The 21,961-nt window shown below is 55.6% G+C and overlaps 6 protein-coding genes across 6 annotated transcripts; 4 read left to right on the forward strand and 2 right to left on the reverse strand.

The window, feature by feature from the left end:
- Positions 1–486: 486 nt before the first annotated feature.
- On the reverse strand, positions 487–3,870 carry CMQ_3454 (serine/threonine-protein kinase; the record flags this gene model as incomplete). Its single annotated transcript, XM_014319392.1, has 3 exons — positions 487–2,351; positions 2,560–3,190; positions 3,262–3,870. The coding sequence occupies 3 exons, from the start codon at positions 3,868–3,870 to the stop codon at positions 487–489; spliced, it is 3,105 nt and encodes a 1,034-aa protein (XP_014174867.1).
- A 1,646-nt stretch (positions 3,871–5,516) lies between these two features.
- Positions 5,517–7,847, forward strand: CMQ_4089 (g-patch domain containing protein; the record flags this gene model as incomplete). The annotated part of the gene is made up of 2 exons (XM_014320027.1): positions 5,517–5,719; positions 5,810–7,847. The coding sequence occupies 2 exons, from the start codon at positions 5,517–5,519 to the stop codon at positions 7,845–7,847; spliced, it is 2,241 nt and encodes a 746-aa protein (XP_014175502.1).
- Positions 7,848–7,905: 58 nt separating this feature from the next.
- On the forward strand, positions 7,906–10,503 carry CMQ_3436 (uncharacterized protein; the record flags this gene model as incomplete). Its single annotated transcript, XM_014319374.1, has 6 exons — positions 7,906–7,925; positions 8,265–8,633; positions 8,704–9,465; positions 9,611–9,746; positions 9,815–10,158; positions 10,218–10,503. 6 exons carry the CDS (start codon positions 7,906–7,908, stop codon positions 10,501–10,503), a joined length of 1,917 nt encoding a protein of 638 aa, XP_014174849.1.
- Positions 10,504–12,077: 1,574 nt separating this feature from the next.
- CMQ_3360 (glyoxylate reductase) lies at positions 12,078–13,124 on the forward strand (the record flags this gene model as incomplete). Its single annotated transcript, XM_014319298.1, has 1 exon — positions 12,078–13,124. One exon carries the CDS (start codon positions 12,078–12,080, stop codon positions 13,122–13,124), a length of 1,047 nt encoding a protein of 348 aa, XP_014174773.1.
- Positions 13,125–13,147: 23 nt separating this feature from the next.
- CMQ_4238 (c6 zinc finger domain containing protein) lies at positions 13,148–15,503 on the reverse strand (the record flags this gene model as incomplete). Its single annotated transcript, XM_014320176.1, has 3 exons — positions 13,148–14,380; positions 14,440–15,220; positions 15,286–15,503. 3 exons carry the CDS (start codon positions 15,501–15,503, stop codon positions 13,148–13,150), a joined length of 2,232 nt encoding a protein of 743 aa, XP_014175651.1.
- A 2,022-nt stretch (positions 15,504–17,525) lies between these two features.
- On the forward strand, positions 17,526–17,978 carry CMQ_3376 (uncharacterized protein; the record flags this gene model as incomplete). Its single annotated transcript, XM_014319314.1, has 1 exon — positions 17,526–17,978. The coding sequence occupies one exon, from the start codon at positions 17,526–17,528 to the stop codon at positions 17,976–17,978; it is 453 nt and encodes a 150-aa protein (XP_014174789.1).
- Between the last annotated feature and the right edge of the window lie 3,983 nt (positions 17,979–21,961).

Genomic DNA, 21,961 nt, shown 5'->3' on the forward strand with positions numbered 1-21,961 from the left:
ACCAGAGATAGCATGGCGCGGAAGAAGGATAAAAAGACAGATGGAGAAGAAGGGGAAGAAATTACGGAAGGGGAAAAAGGGTAAGTGGTAAATACATAAAGAATGCCGATGCCATGCTATGCCGCCCAGGAAAGTCCGAATCGTCGGGATGCTCCAATGAGCCCAGGTCGTGTCTTCCCTCGGCCCAGTCTTTTCCTTGTCGGTTTTCTATTCCCTAGCTTTCCAGGATGTCGCACGGGCTGAATTTATATAAACGAGACAATCCGCAAAGGAGCCAGGCCACACGCCTTGCTAGCAAAAGCCGATGTAAGCACAGGGTGGCTAGTGGACTGCGAATAGAATACGAAACACTATGTGGCGAAATGCCCGACTGGAGACCGATGTTCGTGATAATCCATATGAAAGTGGGCGTAAGTGTGTGACGATGTTCGTGTATGTGCGTCAGGGAGTGAAATATATGTAATTGATCGTGAATGGTGGAAGCCGTTATAGCCTCAGCTCGCGAAGAATGTGGTCGGCCATGCTCTTGTATTGCCAAGTGTTGCCGCTTAGCCGCTTGAACTGGATGCCATGAATAGAGATCATGGGGACCTTGACGATGAATATCTCAAACTCCAAGACAAGGTTGCCTCCCATGTCGCTGCGCACATGAGTTGTCGTCTCGCCTGCGGCCATGACCCGCCTGCCCGAGTCACCGCGGATCGCGCGGGGCTCACTATCATCGGAGACATCCGAGTTGGAGTACTCTGCACTTCTGCCCGGCATTCCGGGAGTCCGCGGGGTGGTCGGGCCTCTCTCCAGATTGTCACGAACGTCAACACGTTCCCGTTCACCCGGCCGCAGAGCGCTGAAACTAAACCGCCCTCTGTGACCTGAATTCGCCGGTGGACTGCTAGGCCCATCAGTAACCTTGTTGAGATCGATGCTTGGCGAGTGGCGACAACTGAAGCCGCCCTTAATTTCGACGTAGTCCACGCCTAGCTGCTTCAGCACCCTCTTGATGTCTGCGCGAATCTCGCGCACAGGTTTTGTCGACGTGGTCGACACACTGAACAGTCCTTTGAGATACACTGGCTTGTCGAGGTCAAAGTCTGTGAGTCGCTCATTGGAGACTCCGCTTTGCTCGCCAAGATCGGCGTCTGCCTCTTCTGGGACGTTCGCTTCCCGACTGCGCTCTTCTTCCAGGCGAAGTCGCCGAGCCTGGATGCTCTCTCTCCGAGCATGTCCGAGCGGCTTCGCCCGTAGAGACACAGAGCGGCCGCCGATACGGCCGGCTTGCTGCTGTTCGCCTTGGCCTCTTTCGTTCGCGGCCGAGTGATCGGACCCACTGGTCTGGGGCATGTCTTTCACAATTCTACTAGCGGACCCTCCTATCGGCCGGCGCCGGCTGTACTCTGCTGAACTAACGCTGGTCGAGCGGTCAAGGCCCTTCTTGTGTCCATCCACGTCATTGGCAGACAATGGTGGGCTGAGAAGATCACTGTGTTGCGGTTGGCTGCTGCCAGACCGCCACCGGGGCACAGACACTTCGTCATTGTCTTGGCGGGTGCGCCGGATGCTGAAGCTCTTGCGAGGTATCGTCGGAATTTGTTGGCTGCTCTGTTGGCTTTGCTGGCTCTGCTCGGCTGGCGAGTGAACGTGGACAACGGGGGGGTGTGAGCGGTCTTTGTCAAGCCGCTCAACGTCCTTCGGGCGCCGTCGAGTGCTGAAACGACGCAGAATACCGGCTGCCGCACTTTCTTTCTTTGGCACGTCCAGATGGGGCTCTGGTGGCAATGCCGGCGATAGTAGCACTCCGGTCCCGGCAGCAGCAGCAGCAGCTTTGCCCTTGGCTTCTTGAATCTCATCCTCCCCGTGGGTTCGTGAGCGGGGCCGTGTTCGCCCGCCAGTCGTCTTCTCGCCTGGCATTTCGTACGAGTTGGTGTTGACGTGTGCTTCCTGAGGCGGTGCGATCTCAGGAACGGAGGAGACCTTCTCCTTCGCTGGAGGCATAGAAGCTTGGAGTTCCAGCTGGTCCCGTTCTCTCTTCTCGCGGGCCAGATAGTAGATAGAGATCAGAGGGCTAAAGGCATTCAGGGGGTCATTCCCAAGAGGCAGTCCTTCAGCACTGGGCGTGGTCAGGGCATCTCGGCTGTTGGCAGAATTGCGTCGCTTATAGAAGTCGAGATTGAAGCCTCTCTTTCGCTCTGCATCTTTGGGTGTCTGAAGGAGCTCCTTTTCCTTTTGAAGTAGTCGAACATTACGCTGGTACTCCTCAGAGTCGATAACGCGGGTCAGTTGGTCCTTGATCAAGGTCGGAGCGCCAAAGTTGAAGCCGGTCATGTCATTGATTACAGCCTGGTCGAGCGGAGCTGTAAGCGGATCCCGGCGCGGCAGATAGTTATCAGGGGGCCCGCTGTAACCCTTTGTCATCCAGACATGATTCATGACCTCATGCATTGTTGCTCGCGATCGCGGATCAGTGACCAGCATCCGAGAAAGAAGGTGCTTGCATTCTAAAAGTCACAGATCGCATTAGAAACAGACAAACGTGACTTGGAAACAGACAGAGTAGCTCACCAGCTGACAGCCAGTTAGGGTAGTCGACTAAGCCCTTTTTAATCTTGGAGTGCAAAGCAGGGATGCTCTGGTCGTCAAATGGCACCTTGCCACACACAAGGACGTACAGGACGATGCCAAAACTCCAGATGTCGACCTCTGGGCCAGTGTAGGCTCTGGCTTGCAGGAGTTCGGGAGCGGCAAAGTACAGACTACCACAGAAGGTTTTTAAGTGGCTGCGAGGGGAAAACAGGTTGCTCAAACCGAAGTCGATGATTTTAATGTCCCCTGTTTTACTGATCAAGATGTTTTCGATCTTGAGGTCCCGGTGGACGATACTGTTGCGATGGCAGTAGTCCAGCGCACTGGCGATCTGGCGACTGAACTTGCGAGCCGGCTTTTCTTTCAACTTGCCATGCGCAATGATGTAGTCCAGCATTTGGCCGCCGTTGACATATTCGAACAGCATGTACCAGTGGTGGTTGGTGCGTACGACATCACGAAGGCCGCATATGTAGGGATGGTCTAGGAGAGTGACGATGGCCGCCTCTCTGGCAGTTCTGATTTCCTTGGACTGGTCTGCCCGCTCTTTCTCGGCGCGCGAAAGATGGCCATCATCAGTGGAGCCTCTTGGAATGATTTTGCATGCGACCTACAAACACCGAGTTAGAAAAAAAAGGCATTGGGGAAGGGGCCTATGTCAGGCCAAGACGGAAAGCGTACCACTTCGTTGCTGTCTTCTTTAGTTGCCAAACGCACTTTGCCCATGCTGCCCGCACCAATGACCTTGCCAAGGATCCATTTACCCGAAGGTGCGGGAACTGTGGTGCGCGGCTTGCTTTGACGCGAGCTCCCCGACGGCTTGGTCTCAGTTTTTCCCTGGGGTTGGGCGTGATGGCTGCTGCCGTTGTTCTGGGCACTGGACACGCCAGCGGACGGCTGCGTCATTTCAGCCGATGGTGGCTGCGGTGGGGGAGGCACTTGGGAGGAGGCCTGTCGCGAAGAGCGTTGGCTGCCGTGCCGATGCGGGCGTGACGAAGAGTCCGCGGCGTTTGATGGAGGCGCATATCGGACTTCTCGGCTGGAGCTGCGGCGATGGTGACCCGTGGTATCGGGATCGTAGCCATTTCCGTTTCCATTTCCGTTACCCGAGGCATAGTGATGAGACGATGTGTGATGATGCTGGGAGGCAGCACGAGCAGGCGCGCTGTTGGACTGCGAAGAGGCTGGACGAGATCGGGTAGATTGGGATCGCGACATGGTGCCGTAGAGCTTTCCCCGAGGCGGCGACGAAACAGCAGCCTCGGCGCTGGAAGATACCGCTGTGGTCATCTCATCACGAAGCTGTCAGCGACGACAGCAGCCGATGGTATGGACAACGATGTTTGAGGGGAAGAGGAGATGAGGAGCGACACGATCGATCGATGCGATTGCCAGGTGGTGAGATGGCGAGATAAAAGAAGACCGTCGCAGATCAGAAGAGCAGGGAATGTCGCAGATTAAGAGCTGGCTGGACGTGGAACTCGATGAGGGGGAGGAATGAGAGAGCCGAATGTGGACAGAAATTTAATAGGCGATTAGTTTCGGGCAACGGCAACGATGACAAGCGCAGACCAAACCCCCCTGTTGGTGGCTTTGGGAGAGCGCTCTTTTTGTTTTTCTTGTTCCTTTTTTTTCGCCCAAGGTCCCTTGATGCCCGATTGATAGTAGCTTTTCAGGGGGCGACCGGGGTTAGAGGGGGAGAGGGGGTGTGGTAACGAGGGGGAGTACCGAGAAAGATAGGAGGCGGGAATAGAAGTCACCTAAAACGAGAAGCAAGACAAGAGTTTGTCTGTGTCGGCGAGCGACAACAAGCAGGAGCTCGTTAGCGTGGCAGGAACGTGTGGGCTAGTGGGCCCAGACGCGCCTGTGTATCTGTATACGAGTATTCTGCGCAGTGAAGTTGCAGGTGCTCTACGACGTACGTCGTAGCTTCTAGTGGAATACGACTCTTTAGTTGACAAGAAGTCCGCCGAAAGCAGCCTGTTCGCCAAGGAACAGTTGTGCGCAGAACGCAGATCGTTCTAGGGGGGTTTGGGAGGAATGCGCAGCTGCGCTCGGTATGCACAGGGCGGCTGTCAGACAGCCATGGGAGCTTACCGGGACCTGTTCAGTCCAGGGAGGCTGCCGTTGATGTGCGAAGCTGAATGGCCTAAAATGGGCTTGTGTTCATATCCGCAGACCCACACCGGCTTTGTGATTACTCAGACGGCTGCTACGACGTATGTACAAGCAAAGAAGCCCGATCGGAAAAGGTCCGACCTGGCCAGAACAGCAAAAAAAATGCGGCAGAGGCAGGTACAGATTGTGAAACTGAAATTGCTGGACCAGGTAGCCGCCCGGCTGAAGTTGAGTGGACACCTGGGCGCAAGGTTCTAGCCGTGTGGAAGAACAGCTCGCAAGGGTGGTAGCGACTAGTCCAGGCCTGTGAGGGACAAAGTCATTAATAAGTCAAGAATGCGCGCAGCAAGCCAGGTGCTGGTTGCGGTTTTGCCCAGAATCTCGCACAGCCCTACGAATAGGCTACCATCACGATTGCATTCGTGCATATTCTCACAATCTGTACTCCGTACCCAGCACATGCAGGACCGTCTTCCCTTTGCCTAATTCGACTATCACGTCGTATAACCTCCAATCCGCATTCGGCCGTCCCATCCCTGCTTTTTAATCGTTACGCGCAGTCCAAATATAACTCGACTCGTATTGCTTAGCCGGAGATAAATAGTACTTGCTCTTTATCTACGTCGTACTTATGCACGGACTGCACATTCCAGGAGCCGGATCTGGCAAGACACGTGCTGCCTCCAAAGCGCCAAACCATCACGTGACTCGAAGCTTGTTGGGATTTTGTCGTCAAAGCTATTCCTCTGGCATTTACAGCGCGAATCGCTTCTGTACGCCAGCCCGCCTGTCGTCTCGATGATACCTACAGGTCCACAATGTCGAAGAGGTCTCGTGCGATCTACGAGGCCGAGCTCCAGGCGTTACAGTCCCCGTTTGTCTCTTTCGGCACGCCTCTTCCACCCCTCGACGACGATGTGCGCGACGACGGCTCCTACGTCCCGGTCTGGAAGCAGGAGGTGAGGGATGAGAATGGGCGGAGGAGACTCCATGGCGCCTTTACCGGTGGATGGAGTGCTGGGTAAGCTGGTTATTTGCTCGTTGCATTCTCCTTGCTGCTGTGAACGTGTCCCTGCGCCTATGCTCTCGCTGCTGACAATGCCTGACATAGCTATTACAACACTGTTGGCTCCAAGGAAGGATGGACCCCCTCGACGTTTGTGTCCTCGCGGGCAAACCGCCGGAAGGACCAGCCAGAAGCTGTGCAGCACCGCCCGGAGGACTACATGGACGAAGAAGATCTTGTCGATGCCGAAGAAGCGAGGAAAATCCACACATCGAATGCCTTTGCCGGACTGGGTCTGACCGAAGACGACACCGTCCGCGCCAGCTCGACAGGTCTTGCCGGCCTATTCCGGGTCCAGGGCGAAACCATGGGGACACGGCTGTTGAAGAAGATGGGCTGGAAAGACGGCCAGGGCATAGGGCCCAAGGTGCGACGCGCCGCGCGATTGGATGTCGGCAGGCCGGGGGATAGCAAGGGAACACACCTATTTGCGCCCGAAAACGTCGTTGTGGTGCGGCTGTTGAAGAAGACAGACCGCAAGGGTTTGGGATACGAGGGAGCAGCAAGGCTGTCCTCATTGGCACCGCCGTCAAAGACGGCGAGTGGGCGGCGTGTTGGCGGCGACAGTGACGAGGACAATGACGGCGACGACAGCGAAATGAGCGGCTTTCGGAGTGGCTCGTTTGGCCGATCGAAATCCATAGCGAGCAAAAAGACGGAAAAGAAGGGGCGCAGCGGCGGCATTGGCATGGGCGTGCTCAACGACACAGGCTCCGATGATGAGGACCCTTACGACATGGGGCCACGAATATCGTTCAACCGGGTAATTGGCGGAGACAAGAAAAAGAAGAAGCCGACACAGAAGAAGATTGGCGACGTCGATAGCAGCGCCGGGGTGGCCAAGTCCAAGTTTGCCTTTTCAAAGCGTCCTATGGCGCTTGGGAATACTTCTGGCAATGCCCGTTTATGTCATGACGGCCGACCGCCTCTGGCTGGCTTCGTGCTGGGACGCGAGTCAGACGCGCTGACGTCCGATATGAATTCTGCGAGCAAATACCCACCACCGACGATCCCGGCCGGTTGGACGTCGTCGAAGCAGGCCAAGAGTCGGCAGGCCAGCTGCAGCTACGTCTCTACGACCGATGCGGCGAAAGCGTCGAGCATGGACCCCAAGGCGCGTGCGGCCGTGCTTGGCGAGGGCCTGCTGCCCGGCAAGTCTGTGTTTGACTTTCTGTCGCCGGCAGCACGAGACCGCATCGCCGCAGCGACGGGGAGGACCGACCTGCCCGAAGCCCGGAGCGAGGTGCCGGCCGAATTTGCGCTGTCCGACGCGGAGAAGCTGGAGAATCTGCTCCAAGAGGTGCCGTCGCTGGATAAGGCCACCGCGGTGGCAGCAATCTCGCGAGGCGCCCGTGGTGGCGGGCCATACCAGGACAACGAAGCCAAGCGGTCCCGATATCGTGCTTATCTCGAGTATCACGCCGGCATCGCGAGTGCACTTCCACCGAAGCCGACCAAGCTTAGCAACGACGACTGGTTGCGGGAGTTTCACGAGTTTTTTAATTGCGCGAGGATCTTTAAGCCCATGTCCGGCCTGATGGCTTCGCGATTCACGACGTCCTCGTCGGCGAAACAGCCATTGGCCAGCGGCTCAAGCGGCAAAGCCGACGGCAGGACCAACCTGGTGTCCAGACCGCCGCCAAAGGCGCAGGATCCAGCTGAGGAAGCGGCCAGCATGGGCATGTACGGACCTCTGACGCGGTCGGTGCAGGAGTTTTTCCCAACACGGCTGTTGTGCAAGCGACTAGGGGTAAAGCCTCCGGCCATTGTGCAGCCAGACCAGGACGTAGACATGGACATGGGACGATCTGGCTCGTCCGCCTGGTCGTCATCTGCTACGAGCAAGCCCAGCTACAGTAGCACATATGTGCAGGGCAGCGCCGGGGTGGCTGGACAAGCGACTCCGGCAACGGCAACGGCTGCGGTGTCGACGTCGAACACGGATGTAACGGACGCAAAATTGCCAGAGGATGCTTCGATCAGGACCAACCGAAACGAAGCTCTAGAGGGTCAAAGGGCCAGCGAGGACGTATTCCGGGCGGTGTTTGGCGACAGCGATGACGATGATGACGATGACGACTGATTGCCCGTGCTTGATAGACATGTACAAAAACCAGTAGAAATCGAAGTAAGTGACAACAATGAGCAGATTAACGAGCGGGTGAGTAGAAGTGTGGGATGCCGCATGCAACGGTGACGAACAGCGGTTTCTTACTGGGACTCTTGGCAGTGATTGGCTTAGCTGGGGGACGGGCGGCTAACAAACCCCCTAATCCCTCGGCGCTTGGGGACCAGGAAAGCACGGACCGGGCAGACTAACGGATGGGGAATTAAGGGGAGAGAAGAGATGAGGGAAAGTTGAACGGCGGCCTTTACAGGACGATCGTAGTGCAGTGGACAGGCCCGGTAGCTCCTTCTGGGCCAGTGGTGATTTTGCCCCCATCCCTTTCGAAATTGCGTTCAGAGACAACATAAATAAAAATTACGACTCGCAACGCAGCTCATCCGCAAAGGCCATCACCAACCAATCCGTCTCGGCCGTGCTTCCTGACAGTGTCCTGTGCTCCCTGTCGCCCGGCAACTTCGATTCCTTGTCGACGCTCCCAAGTTTTCTGCCCTGTCGCTTCTGTGGCCTGGCTCGATCTGCTCTAATTCTGTCCATCATCAGGTTCTTCCCAGATGACCGCCTGAATCAGCTCATTTCTTTTGTTTTGCAGACAGTGAGCCTCTCGGACTGCCCTCGTGCTGCTCGCGCCCTCTTCTCTGCCCTTCTCGTCACGCGCGCCGCAATCTACGGACCGATTTGTGACGACATCCCCCATACACATGCTCCCAAGCATACAGAACGGCAACTACGACGTTATTTGTGGTCTGTGCGGATCCATCTGAGGGAAGCAGGCTTCTCGCGCTCTACACGTGTGCTGTCGTCGACCACACAGCCAAAGAACGAGTTATTTTCAGCAAAAGACCCCGAGCCAACCATCCACCGTGTCCGACCTCAGGCTTTCCAATAACTTGACGGGGCCGTTGCTGTCCACCGGACACTACCCAGAAGAAGCCACCGCGGCTGTGACAGATTGCTACGCCCTTGCCATTGGCCGACGCTTTGCCAACGACGGAGAGATCTCGAGTAGCAGCGCCTCAAAGGCCGTTGCCGCCGCTGCCGAGGACGACGAGAGTGTGGAGATAGAAGAGATAGAGGAACGAGGAAAAGCGAGTCTTTGCGCTAGGATCGACAGCCAACAGCTCAGTCCTCCTCCACAATATCCATCACCGGGGAGCTCCCGTGGCAAAGCCGAAGATACCGAGAATCAGGCGCTGCCTCCATCGACACAACCGCCTCCGTTCAGCTCGATCATTGGAGCCCTTTCCAGCCCGACTTCGCCAGCAGCTGCACCAGCCTACGCCAGTAGTGCTTACCAGCAAGCATCTTCATCTTCGTTCACTCTTCAGGAGGAAACTAAGCGAGCCCTACCTGCCGACACTAAGCGGCCAGGAGAATCATCGGGTTGCAGCAAGGACGACGACTCAGAACCACCACCAGCATACGAGGAGGGCTTCAGTCCGCTCCTTTCGTTTACGTATCTGATGGCGGCCGCCGGAGGAGCTAGTAGCATTCTCACGCAGGTGCAACAGGGGGGACCCCCGGTCAGCAACCTCGGTGGTAAGAACGGCGCTCGATGGAACGGGTCCGAAGGCGTGTTCGATTTGTGCTGACAGACGGTGACATAGGCGAGGTAGGTGTCGATGAGACGATCGCGATGGACCTTGGTTTTTCGTTATTTTTTTTTTTTTTTTTTTGTTTTTCGTGTCTCGAGAGTATGAACCAGGCTGACTGTCGTATAGGGGAACACGCTTTGTCCTATCAAGGGACGAGCTGCTTACGCTCCCCGAGTTTGTGTTGCTGTCTCTTTTTCCGAACGGCCTCTTTCCCGAGGGCCATATGGGCGGCTTTGGAGAGAGTGATGCCATACACGTCGATGTATGTTTCACTCCCGCACGCGGACGAGGCACGGCGAGCCAGGTGGCTAACTCTGCTTATGTCTGTAGTACGATCCAGCATCTCTCCAGTACATGCTCGACTTCTTCCGCGGTGTAGCGCAGTCCATACCGTCGGATGCGCCCAGCGCGTCTCCGGAGGGCGATGTGGGCGCGATTGACCCGCTGGCCAACCGAGAGGATGCGTCGAGGCGGGCTGGGATCATCGTGCTACGCGAGGACCTGGACTTTTACGCGATTCCGCCGCGGGCGAACATGCAGCAGGCGGAGATGATTGAGGTCAAGCGGGCGGCTGCGCAGGCTCTGCTGAAGCAGAACGGGATATTCTCAGGCCTGAAGCGCAGCGACGAGCCGGGCACGACCGAAGCACATCTGATCGAGATGCTCACGGCAGGGTAGGTTCACTTGTCTGATACTCACCTGTCACTTCTCGTAACTACGCTGACACTAGCAGTGGATTTGACCACGACGATGCCTGGGGCCATCGTGCTGGCGAGCCGAACAAGGCAGTGATCTGCAGCCTGGCGCTGGCACGACTGCGGTCGGACATTCGCGGCAACGAGATGAGCAGCAACGCGGTGGGCATGGCGCAGAAGCTGCTGCTGTTCTGGCGGAAGCCGGCGCGTCGCTGCTGGTGGGAGGGTGTCGATCTGGAGGGTGTGGAGGGCGTGGAGGGCACGCTGAAGGTGTGGATCAGGCGGGTGTGGACGCTGGAGATGAGCGTGATAGGGCTGCGTTGAGATGCCGAGAGGACTCGACGACAAAACGAAGCAGTGAGGCGAGAGAGCGCAGAGAGCTTTCATCTTTTTCGAATACCCCCCTAAGTTTTTCCCCCAACATGGCATCAAGCCCACCCAGTTACTCCCCTTTCCCCCTTTTTGCCCCTTCTTCCCATTCCCGTTTTTTCTAATTTTCCTCATCATATACGGCTGGACGCCATTACATGTTCCAGAGCGATTCCCTTCCCCCAGACACGCGTACTTTCGTTCTTTTTACCGTGCTCACCCTCTTCTTTGTTGGTCTATTGGAAGTTTTTGTTTGATCTTTATTTATTTTTGGTTTGTATTCAGACAGGCGAGCATAAAAAATATACTTGTGGTTGGACGTTGACAGCAGGTGTTCAGGCGTGAAATGTTACTCGTTACCTTGTAAAGGCTGCATGGTGATGTCCTCATGTATATGTGTCGTCTGATGAAGCGCTCGTGTGCAATGTAACAAGTATCACACGATCATGAAATCAACATCTAGGATTGCCTTTTCCATTCGTGTGACTGGTCCGGCCTGTAAACAAGCGGCCAAACTGTACAGCGACATGTTTGATGACGCGCCAGTCAGGGTCGCAGGGGTCGCGTAGGCGAGGGAGGAGAAAATTGTTGCGGCGAAGCTGCAGGGAACCCAAGGGTTGGGCATAGAGTAGAGGGGAGATTTAATGGAGAGAAGAGTAGCGAAGACTGGAGTAGGAAGTAAAAGATTCAAGCGTCCTAAGAAGGTGGCAGTCACAGGATGTTGCATTGCATATGTTGTGCCTTTCCTTGGAGCTTGTGAAGAGTAAGACGTATGTCGACGATCTCTTCAACTATTAAAAGATAGAAATTGAATGCGTGTGAGAGGGTACGGAGTAAATAGATGGAGAACTGCTGAGGCTAAACTGTCAAAATGGTTAATCGACACGGAAGCTTACGTTGTAAGCCGTAGGCTTAGGCCTAATTTTGACGGACTGTGCACTATCAATCTATAAAGTCAGTGTTTTGCCACGTCCTACTCCTGTTATACATCCCTGTTCTGGCCAAGCCATCGTGGTAGCCTTGCGGTATGTTCGCTGTGCTATGATACAAAGACGACGTAGCGGCTACAGAGTGGCATCATACTAAGGATTTCGCCAAGACCTAGCTTGGAGGTAGAGAGGCAAAGGGGTATCGTGCAGCCAACTGTTGACATACGCGGGTTTTGTCAATTTAGGCATACGGCTAGCGACGGCCTCTTATAATAGTGGAATACTAAAATAGACGTGTAAAAAGAGGGGTTCACGGTAAGGTATCTTACATTCACGAAGCACTTCAACGCATTCAGCGCAGCCAGTGCATTTAGCATATCTGGCTTGTTCTCGAAGGAGTACTTGTCGGGGGTTGTGGTTGGGGTGGTGATATCGGCATGTTTAGTAGTCGTCTTATAGAGTCCGGCATTCTTGGTCAAAATGCCGAGATGCGCTATCAGCCAGCCAAGCAGACCGATAGCCGATCAGCAGCTTTTGAGCACATCGTGATTGATCGAGTCCGCTTGAAGAGTACAGTCGAAGAAACAACCAACGACCGCCATGGCCAAGCCGACTGTGCTGCTGGTCGAGTCGCCGTGCCGCGAAGTCGACCCTGAGCAGTGGGCCCGCGTGCAGAACCGCTTCAACCTGCTGCACTACGACTGCGACACGGTCGACGAGTTCTGCCGGCGACTGGCGCCGGGCGGTGCCTATGCGCACATCGACGCCATCGTGCGTGTCGGCTGGCTCAAGGCCGGGCCTTATGCGACGCACCAGCTCTTCTGTGGCCGGCCAGTCGGCCTCTTCCCGACCTCGTTGAAGCTGATCTGCTGCACCGGCCACGGCTTCGATGCGGCCGACATTGCCGGCCTGTCGGCACGCGGCATCGTCTATGCCAACGCGCCCGACACCTGCACCGAGGCCGTGGCCAACACGGCCCTCTTCCTGGTCCTCAACGTCTTCCGGTACTTTTCTCTGGCCGAGCACGCCGTCCGGGCTGACCGCTGGTTCGACAGCCGCCAGGTCGGGCCCGTGGCTATCGATCCTGTCGGCCAGGTTCTCGGCATCGTCGGCATGGGCGACATTGGCTTGGCCATTGCCCGCAAGGCAGCCCTGGGACTCGGTATGCGCATTCACTACCACAACCGCAAGCCGAGACCGGCGAGAGACCTCGAGGGCCTGCCCGACGGTGCCGTTTACCATGCTTCGCTGGACACGCTGCTCGCTGTCAGCGACTGCATCTGTCTGGCCTGCCCGCTGACCACGGACACGCACCACATGCTCTCGACGGCGCAGTTTGCTCGGGCCAAGAGCAGCGGCCTGCGGCTCGTCAACATCGCCCGCGGTGGTCTCGTGGACGAAGATGCCCTGCTGGCCGCCGTGCAGGCAAAACAAGTCGTCGGTGTCGGTCTGGACGTTCATGCAAATGAGCCCGACGTCCGGCCGGAGCTGCGGGCCAACTACTGGACCACATTGCTGCCGCACATTGGCGTCTGCTCGCGCACGAGCTGGCTGAACTTTGACCGCCAGGTTCTGAGCAACCTGGAGAACTACTTTTACGGAGACAAGAAGACGGTCACGGCCGTGAATGCAGAGCTCCTAGAATAGACAGATAGATATACAGCAGAAATTCAGTTCTCTTTTGCCAACGTTTCAATGTCCCAGGCGAGCGACGAGATCCCAAAAATCTCGTCGTTGGTCATGCCCAGAGCTGAAGGACTGCGTTCTGAGTAGGGCAGCCCGAGAAACTGCCGGAGGAAAGGGTCTTCGAGAATCATGGTTGGGGCCGTGGATGACGAGGGTGACTCGCCCGGAGGGCTGGACGTAGACGGCAGAGGCTGCTGAGGTGTCACCGTGCTCTCGGCCGCACGGAAGACAGCCGAGGGAGACGACGACGATGGTGATGGGCCGAGCAGGACGTGGGGATGGTCGAGGTCGGCCGTGGCAGCGGCTAGGGGATGCACGCTGGCGGCGAGGTTGCGCTGCAGGGAGACGAGGCGGTCGAGAAGTTCGCGAGCCGGCAGGTTCCCGTCGTCGGCCATGGACTGAAGCAGCTGCAAGGAGAGCCCGACGGCGTCGCGATCGGCCGAGCTGTGACGGTTGAGCAGGCTGGCGAGCACGAGCACGAGCGTGGACGAGAAGATGTAGTGGGCGTCAAAGTAGCCAAACGTGGCGATGGCCCCATCCATCCAGAGCTGCTTGAGCAGCCGGTGGGATGCCCGGGCGGCCACGATGCAGGCCTCGCTGAGGGCCATGACCGTGGGCGAGGCCGAGGGTGTCTGCTGTCGCACGTAGCCCCTAAAGACAAAGAGGAGGACCGGTCGCGTCGTCAGGATGACACACTGGTTGAAGTGCAGCCGCAGCGACGCCACCGGCCGCGACACGTACGATGGCGTCTTGGTCGGGCCTGGACGCAGGTCGGCCGGCAGCGACGCCTCCCACTCCTTGAGGCTGGTCAGGATTTGGTGGATATCGCGGATGAACGTGCGCTCATGCGGCCGGTGGATCTTGTAGGCGAGATCTAACAGTCGACCGGTGATGCGGGCGAGCCCAATGTTGGCCACCAGGTGGGCTGCGTCGAAGAAGTCGTCGCGCTCGTCGGCCGTCAGCCCGTCCATTGATGGCAGCGGCGCGTCAATGTCGGCGTCCTTGATCATCACCGGATGGCCTAGCTTCGAGCTGCAGAGCCGGTCAAACATGTAGACTGTCCACCAGACTCGCCGCCGGTTCTCAATCTCCACCGCCGGCGTCTCTGCTCCGTACGTCATGTTGCGATGCAGTCCCAGTGCGACGCTGAGCCGCAGCGCCATGCCTGCGTAGTTGTACGCGCTGTTCTTGCGGTTGAGCGCGTGCGAATAAAAGGACTATTAGTCAGCATAAGACAATCCGACAAACGACTGCCAACACCAGCGAAGCAACAGACCATGAGCAACAACGTCTCAATGTACTCAATGTCCGGGTCCTCATAGTGCTCCTCGAACAGCTCGACTGCCTGCAGGTAAAAGTGCGTGCCCGGGATGGCCTGCTGCCCGTCCGTCGTCACGGCCGACTTGCGCAGGTACAGCTCGCCGAGTGCAAAGGTGATGAACATGCGGCACAGAAACCGGCGGTCGGGCGGCGCGGCTGAGGGCGTGCCATCGTAGCTGACACCAGATCTGGCGCTGCGTGCGTACACCTGGTCAACCTTTTCGAGAAACGACCGCTTCCTCACCAGGTGGTAGTCCTGGCCGACGAACTTTAGTACAACCTGCGCCAGCAGAGTGGCGTAGGACTGGCTCGGTAGTGCTAGAGCTGGCGCCGCTCCAGATCCAGTCCGGAACTCATGACAACCATCGATCATCGCTCGCCGCAGCGTCGGATGGTTGAACACGGCCACCTGTCGGGGGGCTGAGGGAGCGGGAGAGGATGGCGACGAAGTCGTGTTCGTGCATGTGGACGTAGATGCACACACAGCCGACTGGCTACTGCCTGATGACGTCTGAACGTGGTGCCAGACAAGATCGGCAAAGGCTGTGCAGGCTGCTGCGCCGACATACACCGGCTTCGGCGCCGAGGCAAACTCGGCCCGCTGCTCCATCACTGGGTTGGCCACCTCGGCCGCCATGGCCGCGTCGTCCTCTCCGTCCTCATACGCTGAGCCAAGCTGTGGCTTCTCTATCGCCCGCTTCAGCCGCTCCCGTTCGGCCTCGAGATTCTTGATAAAGCTGGAACGACGTGCGAGTTGTCAGTCGACCAAGCAATCCACGCCTCCGCTTCAGGGTCTGGCTACCTTTCCGACACCGTCACCTTCTTCTCCTTTCGTGGATACACACACTCGTCGGCCTTCCTTGACCGTATGCATCCTCGGCACGGCGTGCCGCCCGAGCACTTGATCTTGTGCGTGTGGCACCGTCGACAGGCCGCACTGCTGCGTCGTGAACGGGCTACCGTCGGTGCACCACCCGTACCGCCGGCGGTACTGGAATTGCTGCTTGAAAACCCCGACATGTTTATGTCGTCTGTCCTGTCGGAGACCGGCTGCCGTGCTCGGCCTCTCAAGTCTGATCGGAGCGATAAGACGTCGGAAAACTCCATAAGAGGTCACGTGAGCAAGTTGGACCCGCTGGAACCCAGGATCTCGCAATGCGAGTAAACAGCAACGTTATGTTGCCAATCTCTCTCCGGTTGCATTGATTACTGCACTATAAATGATGTTACGCGGACTTCAGAAGGTTGGAGGCTATAGTGGTACGGCCAGAGTGTTTTAGATAAAAAACGACAACATAGGAAAGGGACTACAAACTGATGGCGACGAGAATTCGTAGGAATAGTGTGAGAAAAAAAGCCTTTCTATACCGAAATATTGCTTTCATTTAACAGCAGTTATATTTAAAACCCCATTCTATACAGATTTATCTACCGCACGCGGCGTCGCCTGGTACCAGCAAAGGAGGCGTGTCCACTCTTCTCTCTTATAGGAACCTGGCTTGCTAAGATCAATGATTGCTGTCTTCTGTACGTGAACGCGCCAAGTCGCCCCGTCGATTCTCGCATGCAAAACACGCACGCTGCAGTCTGCTATGAATATAATAGTAACCTGTCCAGTGATTAATTGAGAAGTAAATGAAGAAGATGAAGAGGGGTTCATACGGGCATAATGTGGTGGGCCTTGTATACTGAGTTCCGAACCTGACAATGGGTCAGCTGTACAATAGACATAAGCTCTATGGCGCTTAGCTCTCCGTGGGCTGGTAGCGGCAAGCCCCGGCATACGACGGCGTGAATGTGAGGAAATGAAGTGTCCGAACAGTTCAACAATCCGTCGGTATCGAACTGGAGTCCATTTCTTCGCCACCGCAGTTCTTTTACCGAACGGCTGGATTCATCCCCGTGAGCATTGTAGACGGGGAGGTCTGTGTCGTTAACGTCTGAGCTTGAACAGGCGTAGCGAAGAGCTGAGCACTTTGAGATACTCATGAAGTTGGAGGATGTGTTGATGTGCCTTTTTGACGCCGGTGGAAACGGAGGATGCTCCATGATCGCGGGATGGAGTCCCTGATGTAGTAATAGCTGCCATTTTTTAGTTAAAGAGAAAGGCAAAGAGGAAGAAAGGTTCGTGTTCACGGTGGGGTAATATGCCGTTGGTTGTTGTCACAGCAACAAATACTGCCTATCGTGCCTTACATTCTGCATCTGATTACCTTCACGGAGTTGACAGTATGAAAATAGAGCAATTGAAACTCACGCAAAACAGTATTGCAGTCATACTCAACCACGCGCCCACGCAAAATTATCACCACCTCCATTGAAAGCTTTCATTTCAACCTATAGAAGTCGGCATCCGATCTTTGTTTAGGCAGACTTCTAGACAATATTAGAGATAGGGTATTCTAATGTTTATATAGCTTCAAAGAATACAAATGCCAGCCGTCCTTCTAACTATCACCAGTTCTTATTTTCATAGAATTTTGAGGATTTCAAAAGGAGTGTGCCAAAGCTATATCACACCTTAGTTCACAAACCCCCGAATATCTATAACTTTGATCAAGAGACGGGGAGGGAGGTCTGCGATCAGCGCTCCAAGCATAGAAAGCAGCTATCTTCTACAAAGTTAACAAAAGTAGCAGTCGATGATGGAAAGCCAAGGCTTAGAATATATATATATTTACGACAGCGTTCACAAGGAATCAGCGTCTGGAATGAGCAGTTCCTTCTGCTCCGTATTCTCTAGAAAAGGAGAGTAGAACCTACCATCTCTAAACCTGAATGGGCAGACAAAGAGTTTCTTCAAAAGGTCAGGGCCCATCAGCGATGGGAGACATCAAGTTGGATGGAATACTTAGATTCCATTAAGCACAAGACAACGCGGTAGACGCACAACAATCATTTGTCAAGCTTGGGAACTTATTCCCAAGTGCGGTATCAATAGCTCTCTACAATCTAGGTCTAGATCCAGCCCATCTCCATGGCTGCGTCGAAACTAGACTTCAGTCAAATAGGACCAGAAGGCAGAGAGCAACTGAGGCCACGATGGCAGCAGCGGCAGAAGCAGTGGGATCAAAAAGTGGGACTTTCACGCTTGCTACCTCTGTTACGCCCACACCCGCTCCTCGTGCTCGCCTACCTAGCGGCACAGCACATGCGGATGCAGATGACCTTGCAGATGACCTTGCTGCTGACTTTAGCGATTTGGACCTTGAGGACAGTTCTCCGATCACGTTAGGCTTGTCTGATGCAGGCACCGACTCTATCAACGAGCTTGAGCAAACGTCTTCCCTTACAGGAGAAATCGCTCGTATGGTCCCCGCGGTTAAAGATGAGCAGATTGTCAACATGGCTCTTATCTTGTTTCTAGATGCACTAGCCATTCATTGCGAGGATGTTAACGGTGGCTGGTCCGCACATCGCCACCCGTTCGTATTCAAGGACAAAGACAGGACCAAAATATACGAGGCCAGGGTCGACGGCTGCTTAACCAACTGAGGTGGCGAAGTCTGTGCCATTCTAGAGGTGAACCCATTTCTCCGGTACCAGAGCGAGGAGATCGCATCCGGTGTAAAAATGCAAGAGGGCGCCCAAATGGCGCATGGATTCAGCAATATCCGCCTAGCGAACTAAAAAATGTCGCAAAATTAAGAGACCGATGAAGTAAGATACAAGTGTTATTTGAGCCCTGATCTATTGTTTCTAGATTGGAATAAATTGTCACTAACTGAACGGCGTCTTGCCTTCGTTCTAGGCGCCTACTTATCTCGCAAGATCGACATGAGATCTATGTTACCGTCGCTACTTTTGACGCGGAGTATGTGGATTTCCTTCTCGGAAATACTCTACATTCATCTTCCTTTCTTTCCATGGTGGATCATGGGCCCTTCTGTGTGGGTGTATGGACTCACATGGAGGCACTGGGAGAGCCTCTTAGCGTTTGTAGTAAAAACTTGTTTTTCATGATTAGACAGCGGGGCCGTACTGCTCACTACTAAGCTGGGCTGTGATGAGCGTGGTTACCTCAATTTCAGTCGTTTTACCAATGTCGCATCACTCAGTCCATTGGGTGGACGGCGTCTGAACTGGTACTACATAGATATATGTGCACACTACGACACATACTTCCGCGTTTACTACATGCCGAAATTTGAGTCACATATCCGAACCCGCGCCGACGTAGGGGCGACCGAAAATAAGGGACAAGGAATCAGCTGGACTGCGGTAAGGCAGTCCGGCTGCCTCCGCCCGTCATGCTTGATCCTAATACTCCTCCCAGAAGCTTTGCTGTCTATAGAATGCGTTTAGGAAGTCTGACTATCCGTAAGGCTTTTGACAAAAAGCCAGAAAGTGTAGCAAACGAGACAGAGAGTGGTATTTTCCGTCCCCATGCTCGCTTTGGGGCAGAATTTAAGCAACTGCTGTGGCTTCTACTCCGTGCACCACTAGTCTGTCACGCACGTTCTGCGTGATCACCAGTGTAAGACCCGTACGGTAATCCTTGTGGGATATTCGTCCGGACCGGTTGCACGTATCGTAGTAAGCTCTAAGGCCTTCAGAAGATCTAGTGATGGTATTTCGTTCGGTGGTTGACTCATTGAAGACCAGACTGTGCGCAGTATGCGCGCAGATCAGGGCTTCGTCTTATCTAGTAATTTCGGCGGCCGAGGTCAAGTCAGGTGACCTCGGGGAAATCCACACGCCCCCTTCTTAAACGAAATCGTCCCCGATTTCTCCATATTATATACAAAAAGGTACTCCCAAAACAGTGTGATTTGCTAGCAATTTGGGGTACCGGCCAAGTCACTCGTGTGTTTGGCCGGGGGGGGCAGGAAGATAATAATAGGGGCGGTGAAAAATAAAACAAGGAAAAGTATAAAAAAATCGTTACTTACAAGCCAGCTTTCTGGCTCCAGCGTCTTCGGTCAGCTTCCAGCATCGTTTTCGAGCCATACCAGAGGCTCGGGACGGGTTCGTGATCCCAGACGTACGCCGGGAAGACGTTATCGGGATGCTGCGGATTCGGGAGTCTGGTGCCGTTGGGCGTGCAAAGCTCAAGGCGGCCGTTCGGGAGCACCTGGGTCACCTGGAGCGGTCCTTCGTAAAAAGGCTCATGCTTGTGCTTCCGGGGTCGGGCCCGGAGCACCCAGTCTCCGATACCGAAGTGACGAGAGGCGGCTTTGTCAGCTTGCAGGAGGCCTCGTATGGCCATCCGGACGTGCTTCAGGGAGGCCAGCCGATCCCGAATACCACCAAGGTCCGTCAGATCACGGGCCCGCTGTTCAGCTGCTTCCGCCTCCTCTGCACGGGTGAGCTCCCGCACGTACTGCGCGTGCGTTGCGTGCACGGGAGGCTGGCAGCCGAAGGTCAGGAAGTACGGGCTGTAGCCGTGCTCCATAGGGCGGTGGCGGTATATGAGAATCGCCGTACTAACCAGGTTCGGGATTGTAACGCCGGGATGGGTCTGCATTAGCGGGTACAGTATGCCCTTTAGGGACCGGTGGAAGCGTTCGATCCGCCCGTTGCTTTGCGGCCGGTACGGGGCCGTCGGCAGAAGGGCGATACTTAGCTGCTTGCAGCGGGCACTATATGCTCCGGTCTCCGAAAAGGCAGTGCCGTTGTCCGTGATTAGCTGCAGGCCCGTCACCATAATCTCTTTTGGAGCTCCGTGGCGCTGGATTATCGTTTCTAGCAGCGCCAGAGCCTCTGCTGCGGAAGGTGACGTGCATGGCCGCACCTCCGGCCAACCGGTCGCGTAATCAACGGCGGTGGCTAGGTAGATCGGAGTCTCTCTCTCCCGGGCCAGAGGGCCGGTGAAGTCGACTCCCCACCGGGAGAACGGAGCTGCCGGGGGCGTTGGCTTCAGCGTAGTCTCTAGGTTTGGCCGGGTCTTATTAATCTGACAGCTTGCGCATGTCAGACTTACTCGACTGGTCAATACCAGGAGATACGGATGCCAGTAGCGGCCATTAGCTATCCCAAGAAGCACACCGGCGCCGCAGTGGCCTTGCTGCTCGTGCAGGGTCTGGAGGCGCTGTAAAAGCTCCTCCTGATCCAGTACCTCGAGCGGGCGGTCTCTGTCCTTGATGACGTAGAGGGCGCCGTTGATGATCCCAAAGTGGGCCTTGATCCAGGCCAGTGGCAGTCGCGAGTCGGGCTTGATATCACGCAGCAAAACGTCCATGATCTCCTGGATATCCCATGACGTCAATGTCTCCAGACTCGGCCCTGGCGGGCTAGGTCTAGGAGCCGGCATGGGCTTCTCCAGTGCTGGCGGTGCCAAGGTCCCGTTGGCCGGCCGCCGGAGGGTCTCCGGCGGGGGTTTCATCGGTTGCCACCGTGGAGGGTGGGTCCCGGTAAGGTCGATTGGGTTGCCCTTATAGCTTCCCGCGCGGGTCAGATCTATTGGCTCATCACGGTCTCCGATCGAAGTCACCACTTCTGCTTGCGGAGGGCGTGATAGCCAATCAGCGACGACGTTTTCACGGCCTGGGCGCCACTTGATGACGGGGCTGAAGTGCTCTATTTCGTTCAGAAACTTCATTAGCCTCGGGGTCGGTTCAGCCTTCGTCCTCATGCCGGCCAGGCTCTCGTGGTCTGTCAAGACGGTGATATCAAGGCCTTCGATCCAACTGCGCCACTTGCGCAGGGCCACGATAATTGCGAGTCCCTCCCTCTCCTGCGTTGAATAGCGTTGCTGCGTCGAATTCAGCGCGTGGCTCATGAAAGCCACGGGGTGAAGCACGGTACGCCCTGTGTAGCCGACTTTTGGGTGCGGCTGGTACAGGGCGGCGCCGATATATCTAATTGACGAATCAACTTCGATAATAACAAGCCGCCAGTAGCTGAATGGCTTCAGCAAAGGAGCCGTTGTCAAGGCCTTTTTCAAAGCTTTAACGGCCTCCTTCGCCGCGGGGCTGAATACTATTATCGTGCCAGGTCGAACGTTGCCCACGAAGAGGGCTTTGAAAGGGAGTGCGATCTTGAGCGAAAAGCTTTATGAATGCGCGGGGGTAACACACGGCGCCCAAAAAACTTCGAAATCGGAAATCGGAGGCTTTACCGGCCAGTTGACGACTGCAGCGACTTTTTCGGGATCAGTTCCGCAACCCGGAAAATCAACTATCATGCCCAAAACTTTAACGCTATTCCCAAACCACCGGCTTTGCGGGGGTTGGAAGAATAAAAGGGGCCTCTCTCCCGGGTTCGGCGCCCGTGCTTCTGGGTTATTTTTGGGAACCTCCCTCCGTGGAGGTTGGCGAAAATGGCCACAGGCCCCCCAAAAAAAAACCTCGGCCCATAAACGCGCGGAAGTCTTCCTCCCTTTTATCTCCTCCTAAATCTACTTGTTTGGGAAGAGGGTAAAAGGGGGGCGTGTGGGTCCAAACCCAAAAAAAAGGGTTAGTAAGATTTTTATATTTTTTTATTCAGGGGCCCCCCCACAGGGGGGGGTGTGAGAAAAAAAAAAGAGGGGGTTCTTT

Source organism: Grosmannia clavigera, assembly GCF_000143105.1.
Source record: "Grosmannia clavigera kw1407 unplaced genomic scaffold GCSC_113, whole genome shotgun sequence".
Lineage (NCBI taxonomy): Eukaryota > Fungi > Ascomycota > Sordariomycetes > Ophiostomatales > Ophiostomataceae > Leptographium > Leptographium clavigerum.